Source organism: Equus quagga, unplaced genomic scaffold (assembly GCF_021613505.1).
Source record: "Equus quagga isolate Etosha38 unplaced genomic scaffold, UCLA_HA_Equagga_1.0 876_RagTag, whole genome shotgun sequence".
Classification (NCBI taxonomy): Eukaryota; Metazoa; Chordata; class Mammalia; order Perissodactyla; family Equidae; genus Equus; species Equus quagga.
In genome coordinates this window covers 246,330-270,467 of record NW_025803611.1, presented here as the reverse complement: position 1 = coordinate 270,467, position 24,138 = coordinate 246,330, and the positions used below count along the sequence as shown (strand labels likewise).

The 24,138-nt window shown below is 43.3% G+C and overlaps 1 protein-coding gene across 1 annotated transcript in view; it reads left to right on the top strand.

Moving 5' to 3' along the window:
- Positions 1-332: 332 nt before the first annotated feature.
- The window catches only part of LOC124234540 (solute carrier family 28 member 3-like), a gene marked incomplete at its 5' end in the record, with an annotated part of 35,989 nt that continues 12,183 nt past the window's right edge, over positions 333-24,138 (top strand). Inside the window, 9 exon segments of the mRNA XM_046651882.1 lie at positions 333-431; positions 3,241-3,323; positions 13,708-13,799; positions 15,218-15,407; positions 16,500-16,644; positions 18,089-18,202; positions 18,822-18,899; positions 20,977-21,057; positions 22,436-22,516. Coding sequence (XP_046507838.1) covers positions 333-431; positions 3,241-3,323; positions 13,708-13,799; positions 15,218-15,407; positions 16,500-16,644; positions 18,089-18,202; positions 18,822-18,899; positions 20,977-21,057; positions 22,436-22,516 — 963 coding nt within the window.

Genomic DNA, 24,138 nt, shown 5'->3' with positions numbered 1-24,138 from the left:
GAGAGGAAGATGGGCCCTGAGCTAACATCTGTTGCCAGTCCTCCTCTACTTTGTACGTGGGGCGCCTGCCACAGCATGGCTTGATGAATGGTGTGTAGTTCATGCCTGGGATCCGAACCTGTGAATCCGAGGTCACCGAAGTGAAGCATATGAACTAAATCATTACGCCACTGGGCCAGCCACTCACTGGTTCTTTCTTTATCAGCCGACTCATGTAAGCTCCTCGTCTTTGCCATCCCATCCCTCAAAAGCCTTCTAAGTGTCATTCATTGAAAAAACCTTCTTTTTTTGGTTATGAAATTTTATTTTTGCGATCTTTACTTTTTACTTAGAGTGAAGGAGACTTTCGCGAAAACCAGAACACATCAGGAAATGACAACTCCCTGAGGCGCAGAGCTGTGCAGAACAGAGAGCATGGAAAGGCCAAACAGGTAGGGGAAGAGGGAGGTGAGTGAATCTATTACCATCAGAACTGCTGTGCAAGAAGTACCTGAGAGCTACAGGGACAGAAATCATGGAGCTCGGCTGGCACTCAGAGAAATGAATTAAATGGTCATTAGAGTGTGTAAGGCAGAGTCATGAAGAAAAAACATAGTCCCAAACAAAGATTTTGTGTTTACACACCTGTCCTCAGAGTTCTCTGATGGGGAGGATACCCAGGCTTCCTCTGACACCTCACTATTACCAACCTTAAGCTCCATCCTAAGGCCAAAGGCACTAGCTTAAACAAAACCATCTCAATTTTAGGGTATATGAGGCAGACGAGACAGGTTCTAAGACATGGTTCTAAAACTGTCCATCACGCCCTAGGGTTCCTCAGTGACATCCAAGTTTACAGAGCAGCCTGAGGCGCTGTATATTGTTGACAGGGGTGAACATTAAATGTTGTTGCTGAGCAAAAGAAGCCATCTGAAATGGCTATACACTGTATGATTCCAACCATATGACATTCTGGAAAAGGAAAAACTGTGGAGACTGTAAAAAGACCAGTGGTTACCAAGATGGGAGGGAGGGATGAATAGGCAGAGCACAGTGGATTTTCAGGGCAGTGAAGCTACTCTATGTGATACTATAATGGTGGATACGTGTCATTATACATTTGTCCAAACCCGTAGAATGTACCACACCAAGAGTGAACCCCAATGTAAACTATGGACTTTGAGACATAATGATGTCAACGTAGGTTCATCAGTTGCAGTAGATGTACCACTCTAGTGGGAGACGTGGATAATGGGGGGGGGGGGGGTCTATGCATGTGTGGGGGCAGTAGATATATGTGAAATCTCTACTTTCCACTCAGTTTTGCTGTGAACCTAAAACTGCTCTATAAAAAGAAGATTTTTTTGTTTAATATTGTTTCACAGAAAACAAAAATTAGATACTTTACAATCATAAACGGAAATATGAAGACTGAGGAGTAGCCGCTGGATTTGGCAACAGTGGTCCTGGGGTGAGCTTGGCAGAAGCCATCTCTGTGGAAGCCTGATCAGAGGGGGCTGAGGGAGCAGGATGTGAGGGAGCAGGTCATGAAAAGTAAAGGCAACTCTTTCAGGTGGTCTGGCTGTGAAGGGATGGAGGGGCAGATATCCATGACTGTGGGGTCAAGAAGGTGGTGCTGGTGTTTTCTTGTTTTGTTTTAAAGATGAGAATGTTGGAAAAGAAGAAGGAAAGAAAACAATAGTACTGTTAGACATTCCGTAGATAGTAGGTAGCTTGGCAATTTCATTGTAAGAAAATAATACTTATGATCATTTAAATAAAAAGTTTAGCAAACTTTATTGGCCAAGCTAAGTTTTCGGGGGAAAATGAATAAGGCTTGTCTCCAACCCTGACCTTAGCAGCTGCAGGTTGGACTCAGCTGGTCTCTCTTGCAGTTGTCCCCTCGCCTTCCTAGTTCCCAAGGCCCAGGGAGAAAATGAAGGCCCTCTAAGTCAGAAGTGTAGTAGAGTTTGGCATCGAAGGGGTATGTGATCTTTGAGGATCCTTTTGGCTCAGAAACATGCTAATGACTTATTTCTGTGATATTTGTTGAAGTGAAGAGAATCAAAGGCCTCATGGAATATGACAGAAAACTAAAGGTGAGATTTAGCATTTTGCCTCCTGGAGCATGTTCAAAACTGCTCCACATCTGCATACTTCCTCCCCACCTCCCCTCACCATTGCTTACAATAGCTGGACCTTTTGGAGACATTATTGCAACATGGAGGGAGGTGGGAAATCCTATGGCCATCCCAAGAGTAGGATGGGTCATGGATATTTAAGACCTCAAACAGTACCTAGAAAGATTGTCCATGAAAGACGGCCCAGGTATCCACTTCACTCAGTTAATGAGAGCAAGGGCTACTTGAGCAAGGGAAATATTAAATTGACATGAGACAGATTAACAGGAGGAGATCAAACAAAGTTTAATAACATGCATACATGGGAGAAACCCAGGAAAACTGAGTAACCATCATCAGGTGAATCCTCAGCTAAAGTCAAAAGACAATGTTGGGGGTGGGGAGAGTCTGGGACTTCAAAGGGAAGGAAGGCAATTCACAGGTAGGTGAAAGAGAAGCAAATGTTTGGAAAACAAGTGTCTATTTGGCCACACAGAAACAGAAGAATACAGAGAGAGCCCGACAAACAGGCTTTTCTAGGTTCCTCCCTGTGTACCACCTAGTTCATGTTATGCTGAGTTGATAGCTTCCTGAGACAGGTTTTCTTTCTCAATTCTTTTAGGCAGTTAAAGGGGAGGTAACAAGAAAAACTTTCTGAGTCTTTTGTTTCTTAAAAATAGTCAGCTAAAATAATTCTCATGTTGAAGAGATACATTTTGGGGCAGCAAATGGTGTTTGCCTTCTTCTCAGTCCTTTGGAAACTGGGGCTGGCAGACTATAAAGAGAGATGTATGCAGCTCTGGTGTTAACTTCATTTTGCACTTGCCTGAAAACAGAGTGACAGTTGCATGATTACAGTAGAGGCAGGAGGAAAAAACAGAGATATGAGCCTGTCCTTAAAGAAAAGGAGATAATACCAACAGCTCCTTTGGAAGTAAAGGAAGAGATGTGTGATCTGATTTTTTTTTTGTGACGAGAAGGAAAAAAGTCTGCGCAGTAGATAATAGGAGCCATCTTCTTGCATAATGATTTAAAAGGACCTTTTAAAAGTTCTTTGCCAACATTCTGAGTAAAAGAGATCAGGACCCATTATGCCCAGGATTCTCATTATTCCATCTCTGCTCCACTGTTTGATTTCCAGCATGAATAACAGGTCACCATTGAGGCGGATTCTCCAGGAAACAAAGAAGATGAAAAGGATGATCAAGAGATGCATCAAAAAGGGTACAGGTTTCAATCAGAGAAATAACCACACCTACCTCCTAAACAGAGTGGTTGTTTTATCCTCATCTAAATTTTAATGTTTATTATGGTTTATCAGAGATAGTCGCCACCACCAATCTCCCCTCCCCATTACCCACCCAGCACTATGTTCAGAAAATTAATGGAGCTCTATCATAATCAACATGGAAAATTCAAACAACTGATGTCCATAGAAAGAGGAGGAAAATAAGGCCTCTACCCTCAAGGTCCTTCTGACTCGTCTACGTATGAAATTGACATCAGAGAATAACAAGACAAAATCAAACAGAGCTTATAAAATGAATACATGGGAGAAACCCAGGAAAACTGGTTAGCTCAGCCAGAATGGCTGAAGCCACCACCTCAAATAACATCTTTAACTAAAAATAAAGGAGGGTGTTGGGGGGAGTGGTTTGGGACTTCAAAGGAGAGGAAGGCAATTCACAGGGAAATGGAAAAGTAAATGTTTGGTAGACAGAACTTTGATAAGAATGGGCTTAGCAAGGCCCTTCACAGTCTACTGATACCCAGAGTTATCTATGGTGACAGTCTGTCCTCGGGGACAGGTCTTTTATCTTAAATTTCTTTTAGGCAGTTAGGGGGCAAGTCAAAATTTCTTTCAGAGTCTTATGTTCTTAAAAATAATCAAGCCAAAAAGATACAATTGGGAGCAGCCAATTCTGATCCCCTACCTGGAACCCAATATCCAGACAGTCTTCTAATTAAAGGTGTAAATTACTGACTAATTGCTCCAGTCCATACTAAGTAGTTAATTCATCTTATCAATGTCAATCAACAAGCAATTGATTTGTCAAAACCCCATCCATTTCAAATCCCAACAAACTTGCTCTTACCTTGTAGTATCCTGAAGGTATTCCAGGTCCTGATCACCCATTAGGTGGGAGAGGCAAATTACTGTCTTTAGTTTTTGACCAGGAGAATGAAGCTCAAAGAAGTGACTTACCCAAGGTTAGTCAGCTAGAGTGGAACAAAGCTAACTTACAACATCAGCTTCTGATTCCTAGTCCAAGACTGTCTGGTACTCCATCATAACACCAAAGTATTTGCCAATATTCTAAATTCCTCTTTAAATTTGATTTAATTCCTAAGACTCTGAGGAACTTTGTTTTCATGTATCAGAAGATATCTCTGGAGTTGGTCAGAATTAGGATTGGACTCTCTTATCACATATATACCATCAAGAAGACTTACCATGTGATAAACCTGAGCTTAGTTTCATCCTTCTCTTTACTTTCTGAGTCTCTGATGCTGGGGGTTGAGAGATTCTCTTGGGTGGCCAGAGGCACTCAGGTTTCACCAATGCCAACGGGATGGAAACAACCCCCAGGGGATTGGGAGGTGTTCACTCTAGAAAACCAAATGGCCAAGCGTGTTTCTGCCTATTTTATTTTGTGCAGTGTCAGCTTGCAGTAATGAACTGCACACATTCCCTGAAATTACGAAATCTGATACATCCACCCTAAAGCAGGTGGGCGCTCCCTATTAAATGCTGCCCATCACCACTGCTGCTTGTTAACACTATGTCCTCGACTGAGGATAATGCATCACCAGCCTTTCCTAAATTAGACCATGAAAAACTTAGTCTTTTCTACACTATATTCCTTCAATATCTTCTAGAATAGTGTTTCTAATTCTCAGTACACATATTCACACATGATAATGACAAAAGTTTCATGAACTATATCTACCATCACTCTGTGTGATACACTCTGAGATGTCCTCTTCTCCCTTTTAATGAGGGTTATCATGCCCTGTGTGACTTCACAACCCACTAATGGGTCCCAACCCACAGCTGTCAAATACTGTTCCAGAAAAGCAATGTACACTCCCATTGCATGCATCCAGTAATTCAAAAAATGCCTGTCAAGCATCATCAGTGTCCCAGCTGCTGGTGCTGTAGGGCTCACAGACATTCATTTTCCAGGAAGTTATAGTCAGTCTAGACTCCATAAGAAAACACAATCAGAGAAGACAGTAGGAAGAATGTGCAGAGGATGCCTCTGCCTGAGCAGATGCAAGAAGGCTTCGTAGAAGCAAAGGCCTGAGCTGTGCCCTGAAACCTGAAGGGAGCTAAGACCTGGACATGTGGGCATGACTGTGGGAAGGAGGGGACTGGAGGCCTTAACCAAGGTGAAGGGGGCTTCCAGCCAGGGCCAGGGTCCTGTGAGGTCCTGGAGATTGAGAACCTTCTATACGGGATGAGAAGTGCTTGTTTTAGAAATGCTGTCCAGTGGCAATGGTTAAATGTGAGAGTAAATTCCTTCCAGCCAGCCTCAAGCAGGAGAAGGAGAGGCCTCTGTTCGATGCGTCATTGATGACAGAGGCACCTGCAGGAAAGCCAGGTCTCAGAGCAGGTCTGGAGGGGACTGGGAACATCCCAAGAGAAGTAGAGGACAATTGTTGTGGGTACAGCCCTGTGGCCTCTCCACACTCACTCACTGGTGGACACCTTCCTCCTCAGAAGAAATGATCAGATACAAACATTGTTCCCATACTACCTGGACAAATTGGTGACCCAGATGGGCCCTCTGTTCCTCATTCTTTCAATGATCTGGTTTCCACTGGACAGAGAACCCGTTCATGCCACAGGAAGTTGGACCTCAGGGGGAGGGACTTTCCTCGCCGTGTTGATGCTGCCAGCTTGGCATGGCTTCCCCACTGGGAGACCCAATGACCACTCTGAGCGTTTTGCTCCGAGAATCTCCTGAAGGAGGTCAGTGGCGCCAACCTCACGGCACAACTATAAGCATTATTTCTTTAAGTTGTCTCATAAAATCAGCTGCCTGAACCTTGGGTATAAGGCTGCCCCAGCCTTGAGTTTGAGTCCCAAGGTCCGCGTGTTGGAGCCTGGCTTCAGGGTTCGGATCTCCGTCTGGAGGTGGCCTGGCTCAAGGGAGTAATAGTCTCCATGTGGTTGGAAGGATTGCGCGACCCGACCACCCCGGAAGAACCGATCCTCGGCTCTGGCCAACAGGAGCCATCCCTGCTGACTAGTCATTGGGCAGTGAGGGCTTGAAGCCCATTTGAGTTTGTCACTGCTGGGGCTTGAAGCCCGCTTGAAGGCCCTTTGGTGTTTTGTGCTGTGTCAGTGACAGAAGGAGCTGGTATCTGGACTCACAGAGTCTGAGTCTTATCTTGTAACTGTGACAAGGTGGGGTTAGTCCCTGCAGTCTGAGTCTTAACTGCTGAGCCATCTGGAACAAAGTGGGTGGGCACGCCCAGCAGAGGATCCTCGTACCCCTCTGTTTCCTCAACAGACGGGCTTCCAGGCCTCTCGGATCTCTCTCAGTTTCCTTACCAGCCGTTCTTGGGGAAACTCAACGCCCCCATTCTTCTTTCCCTCACACTTCCTGCTGGAGAGGTTCTGTCGGCCTCTCCTCTCCCAGATCGGACCTTCCTGGGGTCCTTAGTATCCTTAACCGTCCTCGTTAGAGAGGGCGACTTTGGTTTTGCTGGTGGAAGAAACGAGGCTCAGAACTTGAGAAGACATCTGAGGTGAGTCACGGTACTCGTAGATGACAGGGCCAAGGTACTTGCCCTCCCAGCACTTGGTCAGGTTTTTGTTTTACTGGATATTGGATCTGTGAGGGGTTTTTGTTGTTTTTGTCTTTGCACTAAACTTTTCCAACAGGACTGGCTAAAAATGATGGGATTTATGTAAAATGATTACATCTCTTTTGCCTAATTATATTTTAAACTACACTGTGGGGATTGTGAGCACATATAAATCCACCCTTCAGGCAATGTTAATTAACCATGCTAAGTGAGACCTCTCCTTAAATTGGCCAAAATGGAGCAAGATCAGTTGACTGAAACTGGTGTATTTGCATTCGGAATTGGAGACAAAACTGGCTATAAAACATTAAAAACCAATGGGAAGCCTATTTTAATTTTTTTTTTTTTGGTGCTGAAGATTATCCTGAGCCAACATCTGTGCCAGTCTTCCTCTATTTCATATGTGGGATGCTGCGAAAGCATGGCTTGAGGAGCAGTGTGTAGGTCCACACCTGGGAAACACACCCTTGAACCACGAGCCACCAAAAGCAGAGTGTGTGAACTTAACCACTACACCACTGGGCCAGACATGACTATTTTGATTTTTGAGGCTTCTAAACATGTTCCAAATCCTGTACTGCCTCTTTAAGAAAAAATAACTAAATAAATGTGCTGGGGAAAGGACACCCAATCTGCTGCTCCTCCCTCCTCTCTTGCTGGGCTCCCCCACTTCAGCTTCTCCAAAATTCCACATCTGAAACTAAGCAAGTGAAAATAGATAACCTTTTAAAAGTTTTTTAAAATTGTAATGGTCATTTTGGGGAAACTTTGTTCCAGAAAAGTCCACCTTAAAAGAAAGCATTCCAAACCTCTCACAGTGGCATGCATTCTTTGATTAATACACAGGTGCTGCTTAAAGATAAAATGACTTTAAAACCAGCTATAAAACAGGATCCTTAGAGCAAAAAGAAAAACAATCTTTAAGACAAATCTTTAGCCATCTGAAGAGGTCACAATTTGGATCCCGCATTCTTTTAAATTTTGTGCCTGAGACGTGGCTGAAATTTTTAAAAATCTCTGTTTCTGATTGTCTACCTGTCTCTGTGTATGTGTCCAGATGGTGTCATTTCTAAAGAGAGCTCTATTTAATTGACTTAAAATAAGTGCTTATATAAATTATTTCTAAATGTGATAAAAACTAGCCCAGATTTCTCTCAAGTTGACTTGATCTAAAATGATCTTTGGTAAATAAAAACTTGTTGAAGTTTGTTGGTTTAATTAAAATAGACATGTCCTCAGTGTTATCAACATAGCATGTAATGTAAACACACAGCCTTCATGAGTCAAACAAACTCGTGTTGTCTCTGTTACAGACTTTGTCAACAAAACTAATAACTTAAAACAATAGCTAATTTTGTCTGATAATTCATAAAGTTTTTATAGGTAATCTAAACAATCTTTGGAAACAGGTAAACTAAACAGATGTAAAAACGTAAAAGCTTTGGGGAGAACTTTTAACACTAATCATGTCATGTAACATATGTTCTTCAACAACTTAAAATGACGGCGAACTGCTCTGGTGTCACATAAAGACATTGTGAGTAATCTGGACGTGATCTTTAAGAACAAATGTCTTAAATGTGAGGTAAGAGTTTATGGATAGACTTTTAACAATAATTATATTTTATAACATATGTATTTAGAATAACTTCCAAAATCTTTTTGGTAAGTTAAAACTTTTAAGTTTTACTCGATTAAATTAAATGATAAAAATTCATTAAATAGCAAGATAATTTCCAAGTAAGATAAAATATCAGATAAAGGTTAATCTACTTCTGGCTTCTTATTACAAAAAAACTAAAGGATGCTCAAGTCTATTAGTAAACTCGTCCTGTATTTTATTAAAAGATTGTACCATGAAGGAGCATGTTTCTAAAATTTATAAAAAGCTTTTATAAATATACCAGGCTACAGAATACTATTGTAAAAGACAGTATGTAATTACTTACCTCTTAGTTTTCACAAACAAAATCAAAGTCTGTAAGGGCTAAAATTCTGATTAATACATGTGATTAAAGCTACTAAAAGTTGGGCCTGGCCCCATGGCCGAGTGATTAAAGTTCCGCACTCTCTGCTTCGGTGGCCCAGGTTCTCGGGTTTGGATCCCGGGCACGGACCCAGTCCACTCACCAGCCACACTGTGGAGGTGTTGCACATACAAAATGTGGAGGAAGATTGGCACAGATGTAGCACAGGGTGAATCTTACCAGCAAAATAAGTTACCAAAAGTTAATAAGGGAAACATCTTCATATTCAAGGAAAGTAAAAGGTATGTTTTCAGTAAAGAAGACATAAAGAATAGAGATATTTTTACTTATTTCATCAAAAAGATAAATTTGTCTTACAGTACTAGGGAAAAAAAGGAGGAAGACATGGAACAAATTCTAAATGTAAGAAGCAAGTGACAGAAGGTTTGTGAAAGTAAAAACCCCAAGAAAAGAGTTTTATACATACTCAAGTTTACTAAGGTTAAAATAAATTCAATTAAATAAATGAGTTTCTGTATCAAAAGTAATTTACAAAATTAAAAATGTGGCTTGCTCTCTCTTAAAAGGATAATCTTAAAGTTTGGTCCACTCTTGATAAAGAGATTATGAAAGATTTTTTTTCTTTACTTTTGAGTGAGTCTACTTACAAGACAGAAAATCTATTTTTGCTTAAAATAATTTGTTATGCTCAAGGAAGCTGAAGTCTCTCTATTAGGGTTTTCGTTTTAGACTATTTCACTCTCTCTGTTTGCCTGTGACATTTTCTGTTGTCACCTTGATTAAATGGATAACTAAACATTATTTCCTATTTGTCCAAGTGTTTTAAAACCTTTTGATATTTTTTGACAAATTTCCCCAAGGTTCAAACCCTAAGTAAAGTCTTTCTTTTGAGGGGTTTCCAGTGGGGCCCTGAGGACTTCTCAAAAAGTTTGGTCTCTTTATTTTGTGAGGAAGATTGGCCCTGAGCTATCATCTTGTTGCCAGTCTTCCTCTGTATGTTTGAGGAAGATTGTTGCTGAGCTAACATCTGTGCCAATCTTCCCCTATTTTATGTGGGGTGCCACCACAGCATGGCTTGATGACCAGTGCTAGGTCCAAGCCCAGGAACTGAACCTGTGAACTCCAGGCCATCAAAATGGAGCACGCAAATTTAACCATGATGCACTGGGCCAGCCCCATTCTCTCTTTCCATAAAGAGGGCAATATTAGACTAGTTAGGCTTATTTGTTGTATTAAATTACATAAAAATTATCAAATAAATAATAATAAACCTTCTTAGGTTATATCAGGTGGGTAAATGTTACTGGTATAAGTGGTTCTTGACACCTGTTTCACATCTCAAAGTGCTCCAGATATCTGTAGGAAACTCCAAAAACTGACAATAGGCCTGATACCAGTTCTGTGCAGTTAGGGAGGTACCCTTCAGGGTGCTCAACACCCAAGATATGACAGAAGAAATGAAAGATGACCAAGAGATACAGAGGCAAGCAACTCTGCTCACATGGCCCTCCAGTTTGCTTGAGGTCACCTGAGGGAGAAGAAGATGCCACGGGTGAATGACCCTGACCCCCAGTGGAGGGCCAGAGGCCACCAACGAAGTTGGGGCCTAATCAGCATGCAACTATAGACATGAAGGGCATTGAGACAGTCCAAACCAACCCGAGAGCGGGAAGGGATTGGACAAGACCAAGGCATGGCAACTGCCCATGACTACAGATGAGATGTGATGGGGCCGTGGACCTCCAAGTTTGGCTCCAGGAAACTAGATCCTCATCTTCAGGTAAAGTTAGCAGTGGGAGAAGAGCATGTGGAAATTTTGCTCGATACTGAGGCCACATTCCTGGTGTTAAATACCCAAAAAGGGAACCTTTCAAAAAAGAAAATGTGATATACAAGGAGTATCAGTAGAGGAGAGACCAGAAGGTTTCTGGAGCCCTTGACCTGTGAAATAAGATCAAAAACATTAAGATGTTCTTTTCTATATATACCAGAATGCCCTCTTCCTCTCCTCAGGAGGGACATGTTATCAAAACTAGGGGCCTCAATACACCTGGAACAAGACAAAATAGAAATCCAAGTTCCCAAAAATCGGGAAGTCAAGCTCATGGCCCTGTTACAAAACACACCAGTACCTGAAAAGGAAGAAATTCCCCAAACATTCTAAGCTGAGTCAACTCAGAGGTATGGACACAAGGACAAATAGGATAGGTGGTCACTGCCATTCCTGTAAAGGTGAACTTAAAGCAGATAGACTACTGGCTTCTCACATAACAATGCCCCCTAAAGTCAGAAGCCATAAGAAAAATCTTTCCGGTAATTGACAAACTTTTAAAACAAGGAATAATCAGGCCATGTAGATCCCCATGTAACATTCCCATTTTACTCATTAAAAAGCTGGGAAAAAGGGAATACAGATTTGTTGAAGGCCTTAGAGCTGTCCACAAAACAGTCCAAGACCCACATCCTGTAGGACCTAATCCTTACACCTGCTGACTAATCTCCCTGGGACAGCATGTTTCAGACAGTGCGAGATTTAAAAGATGCTTTATTTTGAGTCCCATTGGACCCTGAGTCCCAAGAGATTTTTGCTTTTGAATGGGAGGACCCAGACTCCAGCCAGAAAAAACAATACTGCTGGGCTGTCTTACCCCAAGCATTTAAAAACTCCCCTACAATTTTAGGGGAAATCCTGGGCTGAAATTTAATGGAATTAAAATTAAAACAAAGGACTGTGTTATAGTATGTGGATGGCATCCTAGCAGGCAGTCCTTGTAAGAAAATCTCTGATGAGAGCATAGTGACCATGTTAAACTTCTTAGACAGTAAGGAATATATATTTTCTAAGGGAAAAACACTGATATGATATCTAAAGATACTGTAAAGTATTTGGGGTTTATTATTTCAAAAGGGCAGTGCCACCTTCCTCAAGAGAAGAAAATGGTAATATATCAACTTCTCCATCAAGAACATGTAGGCAACTATGAGGATTCTTGAGATGGCTGGGTTTTGCCACATACGGATCCCTAATTGGGGTTAATTGCTAAGCCTCTCTATGACAAATTACAGGGGCCAGAAATGGACCCCTTTGAAAGGGATGAGCTATGTGAACAAGCTTTCAATAAGCTTAGAAACTTACTAATAGAAGCACCTGCACTGGCCTTTCCAGACCTGAGCAAACCATCTGACTTGTACCTTCATGAAGGACAAGGAATAACTCTGGGAGGATTAACCCAAATGTTAGGACCCTTAAAGATAGTGATAGTCTATTTCTCACAGCAGCTAGACACCATGGCAAAAAGATGGTCCCCACGCCAGAGAGCTATAACTGCCACCTGCCTGTTAACCAAGGATATGAACAACTTAGAGCCATGCCTCGTGACCCACAGAATTACCTCAGACCAGCGGGAAAAATTCTACTCCTCTAGTGACCCCTATGACAACACTCATGCTCAGGAGGAAGTAGTTACAGAAGATGCACCTTTGACTCATGCCCTCAAGAATGAGGAGCAGGATAAAAGTAGAGGAGGGATTCTGTCACCAGCCATGGACTGTAGCCTGCTTCTCTTACCCTGCCTAAACTCTAACCTTTTGTGTTTGACCTAATTCTCTTGTCTTCTTGAAAGGTGCACACATTCCTATCTCCAACAGCTTTGGGGTCTTGAGCATATGCGCTTTCAGCTATGCCTGAGGAAGAAGCTGTAAGTGCCAACCGCCCTGGACCCAACCCCTCTGAACCAGACCAGACCGACAAGAATGACACCTACGCAGACAGACGGGGAGTTGTAATAAAGTAATCTGCCCTCATTAACATCATAAATTCTCCTCTGGGAGGGACAAAGCAACCATTTTTAGATCACATGGTGCATGTAAATGAATGATTTCAAACCACATATGTGCAAGCTTCTGCCACCTCTACATGCGATGATAAAACTCCCCCTTTGAATATTCATTCCCTACCCCAAATAAAGGGACCCACCTCCCCATGCTCAGGGAGCCATAGCTTTGTGAATTATTCCCTATGTTCTCCATTTTCTTTCTAGCATGCCGCAAACAAAATTTCTTCTTCATGTGACAACTACATCTGGTGTAGATTGATTAACTTGACAAGAAGGGGACATATGTTTAGTCTTGAAACATACCCACCATAAACAAACCCTATACTCATAACAAAACTCTGGACAGAAACAAAGACGTACCAACAATTTTAGAACTTTCTGAGAAAGCTATGTTACAACCTACTGGTTTAATAGCTCTCAGATCCACAAAATCCTATTTTACATTTCAAGCACCCAGTGAAGTCAGTCAGCCTCCCACTAAAAAGCATGGTGAGCGAGGACAGGGAACCACCAGCTTCCTCAAACTTTATGGAACCAGAAGGGATGACAGTTCATTGGATTTTTTTTTTTTTAATCTCAACATTTAACGACAGTGGCTTAAGCTAATTGGGCCTTCATAGTCCAGTGAGAAACACCCTCATCCTATGATTTATTTTCAGCTTTTGGTTAGTTCTCCATGTTCCCTGCTCTATTTCCAGGAGCACATTTTCTCATCTCTGTAACCCCTCAGGGGCTGGCACATTCAATTCAGCAAATCACATCCATTCAGCAAAGGCACATCCAAGCCATGACTGCTTTTAGTCTAAAATGAAAAGAGTTTCCCGTTTCTATATTGTAGGACACGCACTCATGAGTTGGGGAGTTTGCTTGCTTGATTTGCAAAGCCACATCCAGCCTTAGCTGCCAGTTCATTTCATGATTTTGGTGTTGACTTCTGCCTGCCTTTTTGCTTTTGTCTTCTCACAGGCATCTGGAAAGGATGTATGGTACAGTTCGGAATTTTTCTCGGAAACACAAAACCACCCTTCAGTACATCTTCTGGGGCATCTTATTAGCAGGTAAATAACAAGAGGGTGGGATAGAAGTGTCTCTTTTGGTGGATCCCCCAAATATGAGCTTTCTGTGGAAAGAAAATAAGTCTGCCCTCTCCCCTGGACCTCACAGAATCATCCAGAGAGGGAGAGAATCAATCAAGAAGGCCCTGGCGGGGGGGGGGTCTCAGCGTGGGACATCTATGCAGAGTGGTTCCCTGTCCAGTTTTTGTACTAGCAGCTAACATTTTAGGTCCCCTACTCCTGTGGCCTTTGTGACTATGGTGTGGATTTGAGGGTTGGTTCATCACATCCAGGTAAGTGGAAAACATGGTGATAATCACAAGGTAGAGACATAACTGCAGGGGAAATATAAGCACTTAAAACTCTACACAAACACAACACAAGGAGGAACCTGGGGTCAGGGAGCCCACTCCTCTTGCCTGAAGCCAGGACTGTACCATCCTCACAGATGAGCAGGTCTCCAGTTTTGCTCCCTCCCAAGCAAAGGGCTCTGCAGCCCATTTTAAAGGGCACTCTTGTCTATAAGATGGGATCCTCCCACCCAAGTCCAAAGACGTTAACCCAAGACCGCTGCTCCCCGAGGTCAGTAGGTCTGCTGGTACTCACACCGCAAGAACAGGGAACAGCCATAAACTTTCTGTGTCCCAGGCCATACGGTGTCTCAGGCTTTGGACGCCATATGGTGAAACCCACATAACTCTGCCTTATAGGACAGAAGCACACAGACAGAGTGGCTGTGTTCCCATGAGACTTTATTTGTAGAAGACAGACACAAACATACAAATACAGCTGTACTTGCCACCTACGAAGCAGTGGCAGCCACATTTAACCTGCAGACACTGTTTGCTGACCTTTAACAGGAAACTTTGTTGTTCTTATCCTACAAACTCCTCTTTAAAAGCAGCCACCTTGGTAATTGCCCCACCCCGTCCCCTTTTCTGTAGAGATCCCGGAACACTTAGAGATGGTTGGTGGGCCTGTTTTCCTACTCAAGCTTAGGCCAAATCTGAGCTGCAAACCAGGAGAATCAATACCTTTAGTCAGTGGTTGCTTCAACTCCTGGCCTTTCTCTCACGGAAGCTTACCTGCCAAGTCTGAATGCCAGAAAAAAGTGGTTAGTACTGCGTGAGAGGCTGGGTGATGAAGTGTCAGGATTCGAGAACTCTTAGGTTCTATAAGCGAAAAAGACCTAGCGTGCTGTCCTCCTAGTGTTCATGGTGACACTGTTAGGGACTGGCTTGGAAAAACAAAAAAATCTCCCAAAATACACTATTTATAGTCAGAGGAGCCCACAGCCCTATCACAACCACTCCCACCTTCAATGGTCCCTCGACTGAACCTCCCCTTGACTGAGCCGATTGGTGCTGTGGCTGGTGTCCAGCTTGTGCTGATGGTCCCCGTCTGCGTTTGCTTCCTGGCAGGTTACCTGGCTATGGTGATCGCCGCGTGTGCCCTCAACTTTCAGAGAGCCGTTCCTCTGTTCGTGATCACTGTGGCTGCCATCTTCTTTGTGGTCTGGGATCACTTTATGGCCAAATATGAGCATCAAATTGAGGAGCTCCTGTCTCCTGGCAGAGAGTTTCTGGACGACCATTGGTCCTGGCTGAAGTGGTAAATGCAGTTGGTTCTCTTACTGCTGTTGAAGGGGAGCTTAGTCTTTTTGAAAACTCTTCCAAAACTGTGTTCTGAAATTGCTTCCTCATTTATGGATATTGAAGCTAGAGACAACCTATGGAATAATCCGTTAAAATGCCTTCCTTTTACAAACATGAAATCAAGGCCTTGGTAAGGTAATGACTCATTTGAGATGTGTTCAAATGTCCCTACAAACTTCCTTAATTTAAACTGTCACTAAATGATAAGATGTTGTCCAAAGGACAGGATGGTTCTCACTTGGGGAGGTGACCCTCTGCTCTAGGCACAAAGCTGGTCTCCTTGGGAGGAAGGGTCTGTGAATTATTACAGCCAAACCTCTCCTACAGGAGCCAGTGACCTGCAGGTGACCACTCAGGGCGTTTCTCACAGCATCTCTCTGTGCGACCTCCTCTCCCTCCAGGTGGCCCTCCTTGGTAGGACACAGGGCCCATTCTCCCCAGCATGGCCCACCTGGGATCTACCAGGAAACTTCATACATCCTTGGCCTAATAAACCAGGGTTGTGCAATCCCAACACAGCACCCTTTCTGGTTCTGCCATCCAAGCCATGAGTCAGCCTGGTCATACCCACCTGATTCCCCAGGGAGTTGCATCTATTCTAAAGACCAACTTGACACTCTGGCACTCGGGTGAGGTCCCCCAACTGCAGAGAAGGCATTTCAAGTTCTCCCTTAAAGGGAAGAAAGGAACGCCTCAACCGTCTTCTAAAATGGAGATGAGGACTCCCCATAGATCTCTCAAAGGAATCACAAGACTTCTCTCCAAACATCCTTTCTTCTCTCTCACCCCTTTATATATCCTTGAAGTGCCCAAGAGTTGTGAATGAGGGGGACACATTGCTTAAGCTTTTGGCTATTTGCCTTTATAGCCACAACAAAAGAGGGTCTGCTGCAATTTCTAGAAGCATAACTTCTGGTGCCAGAGTGTGCTACTCTTAATAATTTATGTTTGTTAGTTTAAACCTGATTATGATTTTCAAGCTAGCACTTGAATGCGACAAATGTTGCCACAAATGCAACAAAAGATGCCCCATTTATGGTTCTCTCAGGGTGATTTGGAGCTCTCTGATCCTGGGAGTTGTTTTCTGGCTGATCTTTGACACCGCCAAATTGGGCCAACGGCAGCTGGTGTCCTTCGGTGGACTCATAATGTTCATTATCCTGATGTTCCTATTTTCCAAGAACCCAACCAAAGTAAGTATCAAATTGATCTTTTTTATTTTTTCCCTCTTTTTTCTCATGTGTAAATTGCTCAAATTAATGAGTGTGAGAGAATTTAACTGTTATTCAGTATTTTTCTTACCTTGCTATGATATTTTGAGTGGCTAGGGGGTCCTTCTTCCTGAACTTTCATAGAACTGTCACTTTCTCATTGTTCATTCTCAGTAATTTTCCAGTTACACTTTCAGTGACATGTTCTGTCCTGTCAAGTAAAACTTCTCCTCGTAATTTAAAACTATGGACCAAGAACAGTTTAGTGGATACCAGGGGAAAGGTGGGGTGGGGGGTGGGCACAAAGGGTGAAGTGGTGCACCTACAACATGACTGACAAACATTAATGTACAATTGAAATTTCACAAGATTGTAACCTATCAATAACTCAATAAAAAAATAATAATATTAAAAAAAAAAAACTTCTCCTCGTGTCCCCTCCTCTCCCCATCAAACACGCATTCAAAGAAAACTCATCCATTTTGATCCAGATTTCCCAGACCAGTAAATAATGTAATATTCTACCATGGGGTTCTGCAGTTTATCAATTTTCTATTTGCAATTTTGTCTATTTTACTCCAAAAGTTTGTCCTTGAACAGTTTTGTTCACATTGAATTCCAGCTTCATCCTTGTTCTGTTAGTGAGTAACCCAACACATGGGCAAAAATTCTGAGACATCAGTTGTTCACAAATGACTCATAATGGCAAATCCTGGAAGACTTTACTGGCTGAAAGGTTCAGCCCTCAAAAGAAAGCATTAGTCAGAAACCAAAGTCACCTAATGTGATCCACTTCTTTCCCCTGTGAACATCTCAGCTGTTTTCTATGCCTCCAATCCCATAGTTCTTTGCAGGCCATTCATCTCTGCACCAAAAATGAAAGAAGCTGATTGTCCATGACTCTGCTCTCCCTGGGTCTGCATTAGAGTTAATTGGTTCCTTTTGCAGTGAAATGAGAGCCCCTCAACAGGGTGGAATTTTTTTTACTTAATTCACTTACAGTTTGTCAGATCAACAAACCTAGGACACAGAGAAGTCATGTTCTGCCTCTCCATCTTCTAGAAGGGGAAATAATTATAGGTATTGAATATTTACAGCATGACCAGCAAGGATAGATCCTTCCTCCTTATGGCCCTGCTAAGACTACTCTTTGGGTTTGAGTTGTTTTATCATGGCATAATGGTTCCATACTCCCCTGAGACTGAAGGCGTCAAACTCAGGTTTAAAAAGAGGGAATACAACCTTGAGATTTCTGCATATGAGTTTATTAAGGGACTCTGCTCATGACTGCTTGGGCCTCCCAGAGAAGGTGGGTCACAGGCCACGTGTGAGAAGCTTCCAAGGAAACAGTGAGGCTCTGGGCGTTTATGTGGAGGTCAGCATTCATCCTCTAATAAGATACGTCTCTCTCCATCTTTCTGCATAGGTTCGCTGGAGGCCTGTCTTTTGGGGAATTGGGTTACAGTTTCTTCTTGGGCTCATAATACTAAGGACTGGCCCTGGACTTATGGCTTTTCAGTGGTTGGGCAAACAAGTTGAGGTAAGTTGGGTTCAAAAAGAATAGCTTACTTTTATAGTGTTTTAACATTTTAATATAATCCTCAAGATATGTCAGAAATAGGTTTATTTATCTCGTGAGTTGACCCAAACTGTAATTTCATAGCATGAGTTAGACAAATAATTTTATGTGTCAAATGTTAATCTGTCCAGTTTATTAATATTATTGTTGCCCCTCACCCATACCATCCACTACATCTCTCCCCTCTCCCGGTTGCCCCCTTCATCCTGCCCAAGGGGTGTCACACTTCTAAGATGGTTCCACAAACAGTGAAACAGGCTCTCTTTGCATCTAGTGGTCAGCAGTGCCACCCATGTGCCATCTATTGCTTCTGGATCAAATCACCACGCCCAGCTTACTTTTCAGCACTCTAGAGTCAGATGGAATGTTAGAAATGCCAGGAAATCTGTGTGCAGTTATAGTTCAAAAATACACTTCCATGCTGCCCACTGGAGGGAGAAAAGCTGAGAAAATTAACTCTCCAAGTCTATCCAACAAGTTTGCTGGGTCCTCACCCTCTGCAGGGCCTGGTGGGTCCTGAGAACAGTAACCACCACTTCAGGGGTTATAATGGTCTCTTCTTGCCCTTTCTTTATCTCAGACCTTCTTGGAGCACACTGACGCTGGTGCTTCATTTCTCTTTGGTGAGAACTACAAAGACCACTTCTTGGCATTTAAGGTAAAGCCAAACCCTTTTCTATGGAGTCACATCCTTTTCAGTAACTTCTCAGTCTTTGTAGATGTTCTGATAGAACCCAACTACCAGAAACCTGGCGTATAGCTGCTGGGCATGTCATAGGTGCACAGCACACCACTGTCCTTTCTCATGACAATTTTATCTGAAGTCAGTAGGTTATAAATGTTTACTTTGTTACTATAGCATTAAGGGAAACATCTAGAGGGGTCGGAAATATTGGAATACATTTGGAGGACTTGTAGCGTTGTCTGAGATTCTTATGAAAAATCATACAGTGCAACAGTATCTGAGATTTCAGGGAAAAGATCATTAGGTACCTGACCATGAACAGGCATATGGCCAATAATGGCTGCTAGGTCCAGGATCAGTGACAGATCTGTGCTCAGGAAACTCTCAGTCCTAGGCCAATCAGGACAACTGGACACCCACATCAGCCTCTGTTTTTCCAGAACCATCCTCGTGCTAAACCGTTCCCATTTTCCTTCAGCACAGCCTTTGCCTATGGGAGGTCTGGGGGCTGGGCCTTCTCCCAGCCAAAGAGGGGTGTTATTTTACAGTGGAAAGTCAACCTGGCCCCATGCCCGGGCCTCTTCGCTTCCCTCCCGGGGCTCCCACAAGCCCCAGGAAGTCACTGTCCTCTGGGAAGTCCCTACAGATGCCTGTCAATGAGTCAGAAAGATGCATTTGGCTTTTTCTTCAGTTTTTATTTTTGTGGTGTATTATTGTTCCTACACTTCTAAACTGTCTTTTAACTTAGGTACTCCCAGTTTACCTCCAAATTACTCCAGTTTAAGTTAGGCCAACTGTTAGGCTGGATATTTTTTTAAACTGCTGATTTGATGCTTTGGTGCTGAGATAACTAAGCCATCTCTGAAAGGTCAAGTGTTTACAAATTGAGATGGAAATATGCTCATATCGTGATGTGAATCCAGAATTGGAAAAAATAAAGTCACAAAGAAGGCATGACTTGCTGCCCAGACTCCACCAGTGTCTCAGACCTCCCTCCCGCTCCCCCCAGGGCAGTAGCCTCCATCCTCTCTGCCAGCACAGAATCCCTGTGGGCACATCTGAGAGATGAGCCCCTTTGACTCCCTGACACTTTCAGGAAGGCTCTCCCTGCCCATTAAAGCCAAGAAAAGCACGTCAGTGCATGAGCTCTGAATGATGGCGCAGAGTGTCTTTTCACATATAATATTAATAGAGTTTCCTAAATTGGATGCTTTACAAATCGTCCTCAGTCATTCTGAGCCTCTGGTCACAGCTTGTCCCTGGCCATTTATCTGGGGAGCAGATGGGAAGGGGTGGGGAGGGGTATGGGTGGGGAGGGACTGAGACCGCAGCTCTGTGTGGTCTCTGCAGGGGAGACACGGCTCCCTGTAGACACACAGGCTGCATTGAAGGCACCCAAAGAGCATCAGGAAAATAGGATCTAGGAAAGGACAACCTTTGTGAACACAGAAGTAGGCTGGTTTCCAAAGTTTAATCTTTTGTTAGTGATCAAAAGTCTATAAGTAGAATAATTATCATTCTAAAAAGCCGAAAGAGTAGATGCTTCCTCTATAGGAGGCACTATGTGTGAGGACCTACCGTGCTCTATCTGATCTGTGCAGCCACTTTGAATAAGGATCTGAGGTTGCTGGCACTTAATCTTGACCCAGGTTACTCTGTTAATAAGTGGCGAAGCTCATGGCTATTTAATATCAGAACGAGAACATCTGCTAGTGGCGTTCAGTTCAATGAGCCTAATTATTACAAATTCCCCTAAATCTTTATACCTTCTCTGAGACAGTAAAGGAAGAAAAGATCATTATAGCAGAGGGGAACAAAAATGTCAAGTTTCCTAGGAAATATACTCAAACTTATCCAAGCAAACTAGAATCAGAGACTGTAGATGGAGCAGCTGCCTGATAAAAGTGTTGTTTAGTTGAAGAGGCATTTCCAGTATTTTTATGACGTTTCAGAGGAGGAAAAGGAGGTAGAAAGAAGGAGACTGATCTGAAACCTACTAATCCTCCTGAGGCCAACGTTAGCCCATGATTGCTTCCATCTCCTCCCCCAGGTCCTGCCAATGGTGATTTTTTTTGGCGCCATCGTGTCCCTGCTCTACTATCTCAGACTGATGCAGTGGATCATTAGAAAGGTACGGGACCAGAGGGATGGGTGACAGCTGTAGAGCTGATTATTTCAGGGACAGAGTCCTATTTATTCAGAGTCTATTTATTCAGAGTTTTCCAAAGTGCTTTTCTCTTCGTACAAAGTTCTACTCCCTACCCCGAGTTACTGGATTCAAACACAAAAATCCTGCATGCGTCCCCAGAGGGAAGTCTATCTCAGGGACTTCTGATAGGGCTTTGACTTGCAACCCACTGTTATCTTCATGAAACCTTAGCAATTACTTCTTTAGCCACAGAATTGACTCCCACAGGTCCCACACCTGCCGGGGAGAACAGCACTGTCCTCCATGTTGGCGACCACCCTGTGCCTTATGCAGAGTCACTGCTTTTCCGCAGGAGGTTCTGCAGGAGGTCTTGAAGCTGCTAGGGAATCAGAGGAGGAAGGGGAAGCTACTTTTCGCTCCTCAGGGGTTTTTATAAGCACACAAATTTAAAAGAAAAAAGTCTAAAAGTCTAAAAAGTTAATCTCATTCTTGCTGGCCCAGCAACTCTCAGTCCTACCGTCACATGTTAGACCAGAAATGTGTGAAACGTGTAAGTTGGTTTGAATGCACATGATAGCGAGGCTGTGCATACAGGGTTTGGGCACAGCCCAGCCCTCCTTGGATCCCTGACAATAAATAAAATGGAGAGAGAGAGAGAAACAGAATACCAGCAGAATTCACAATTTCAGTAAGAGCACCAAGGCCCGCGAGTTTCCTATTGTCGATTAAAACATTCAGAATTATTGTGCTCATTTCTAAGGAGAAGGAATGCCACAGGAAGTCCCCATCCTGAGGTAGGCACCACAGTCTCTGTTGGAAGGGCCACTGCGAAAGTGGGACCATAAACCATGCTCGACTGAGTGTTAAGTAGAAAGGGCCAAATGTCAACTACACTCCACTACCTATGAGCTGGGTGGTTTTTGACAAAACAGCTAAACTGTTCTGTGCCTCAATTTCATCTTCTATCAAATGGGCATAATTATAGGACCTCTCTCAAAGGGTTATTGTGTGGATTAAAGTGTTACTCAGATCAAGGGCTCAAAACAGTGCCTGGAATGCAGTAAGCCTGCCCTGACTGTCAGCAATTATTATAACTTATGACTCCTCTACCACGTTTCAATACAAATTCATTCGTATGATGTTGAAAGTACGTACAATGACTCAGACTTACCTCTCCAATAGGAGGGTGTGATTGGCCTGCTCTAAGGACTAGGTAAGATGTACTCTTGTGAGCACCATTGCTGGCCTGCCCACAGTTGTTGAAGGCCTCAGCATTTTCCTCCAAAGACTTTTATCCCTGCTTTGAAGTTTTGTGTGTACAAATAGCTCTTCACTGACTTTGTCCCTTGTCCCCTTTTAGATTGGATGGGTCATGCTGGTTACTGTGGGATCATCTCCTATTGAATCTGTAGTTGCTGCTGGCAATATATTCATCGGACTTGTAAGTTGCAATATCAAAAAACAAAACAAAACAAAGCAAAACACCTCTGAAATGCACTTCCAGAAAGTGGAATAAAAAAATATGATGGTTTTATTTCTTTTAGTGTAGAGGGAACGGTGTCAAAATAAGGACCCCTCAGGATAGACAAAATCCATATTCCAGAGAGAGAGAAAGAGAGAGAGAGAGAGAGAGATCCCTTCCAAGAGTCTCAATGCATGAACGCGGCATTGAGGTTCTGGAAATTTGATGGAGAGGACGAAAGGTTGAGGCATTTTGTCAAAGCATTGGACTTCTCATGCATAGATTCCCAACCAATCTTTTGTAAGTTTATAGAATTGTTGAGGCCTCTGGCCCACCCTTCAGAGACAAGCAGCTCATTCACTCACATGGAGTTCACCGCTATCTTGAGCCTGCAAACCCGTAGCAGGCAGCCTCACCTGCTGTAGTGCAAGGCTGGGACAATGAAAGAGACCAGGAAAGGCTCCCACCGACGACCGTGCAGCTGTATAGATACCTGAGTTCATTCTTAACTTGTCTCAACTGGCAAACAGTCTGTCTTTGCTGAGCCTGCAGAACAATGCTGATGAGCAAAAGCATTTTCACTCCCTGATCCATCCCATGGTTAAATGCTCTTTTGCCTGAAATCCATTTAAGCAAAGAAATATGATGCAAAAGGAGTGTCTCTCAAAACAGTGGCATTCCTAAGGGGTGGATGAGTGAGAAATAGTAACAATCATCCTCATCACTCTGCATACGTAGCTTCAGGCAAAATGGAGTCACATACCAAGGAAACCAAGTGTGAGTGCTGGCTAGCATGGCTGCCCAAGGAAGTTGGATTTGAAGCAAAAATAGTCCCCCAGAAAAACACATGGCCCTGGATCCCAGGCTTATGACTGCTCCAAGCAGCTGAGCCTTCTTATCTGCCAGCCCAGCTTGCTAACCTGGAGCAGAGGCTTCGGAGCAGGGCCCATGCTTCCTTCCATAGGAGTTGAAATTATTATAATTACAATCATAAGATCTCTCTGGACTAATTAGGGCACCATTCTGAGTCAATTACTCCTACCTGCAGGGTAAGAGGGCTCATGTACCGAATTTCTATTCAATCCATAAATTGATGCTCAACACATTCAGTCTCACAGAACAATTAGAAATAATAGGGTGAAATTGTAAAATTGCACACATGCTCAATTTGATACCTAATATGCTAAAAGTTCAGCCACTATTTATGAAGAGCTCGAGGCTGCAGGCCGCCTGCCCTCCTTGATGGGACTCAAGCCTTTTGAACTACACTCTAACTGATTCCTTTCCACCCAAGGGAAAGAAGGGGTCTCTGATTCTCAATTAGAAAAAGGCCTCTGGGCACCTGTCCTTGTTTGTCTTTTCTGCTTGCATCTCTATTTCCCTGCGGTTTCAGCAAAGAGGTTTAAAGTCTGTCAAGATGAAGCTGGAAAATGGGAAGTCACAGAGGCTTGGGAATCGCCCATTCTCAAGGCCAGGCCACTGGGCAGAGTTACTTGGCCAATGGTGTTCCAACTTTAGAAAAGTGTCCCCAGCCAGCAGAGTCCAGTCCTAGGCTAAGTGGGGGCCTTGTGTGAATTGGCCTTGCAAATCCTGCAAACTTT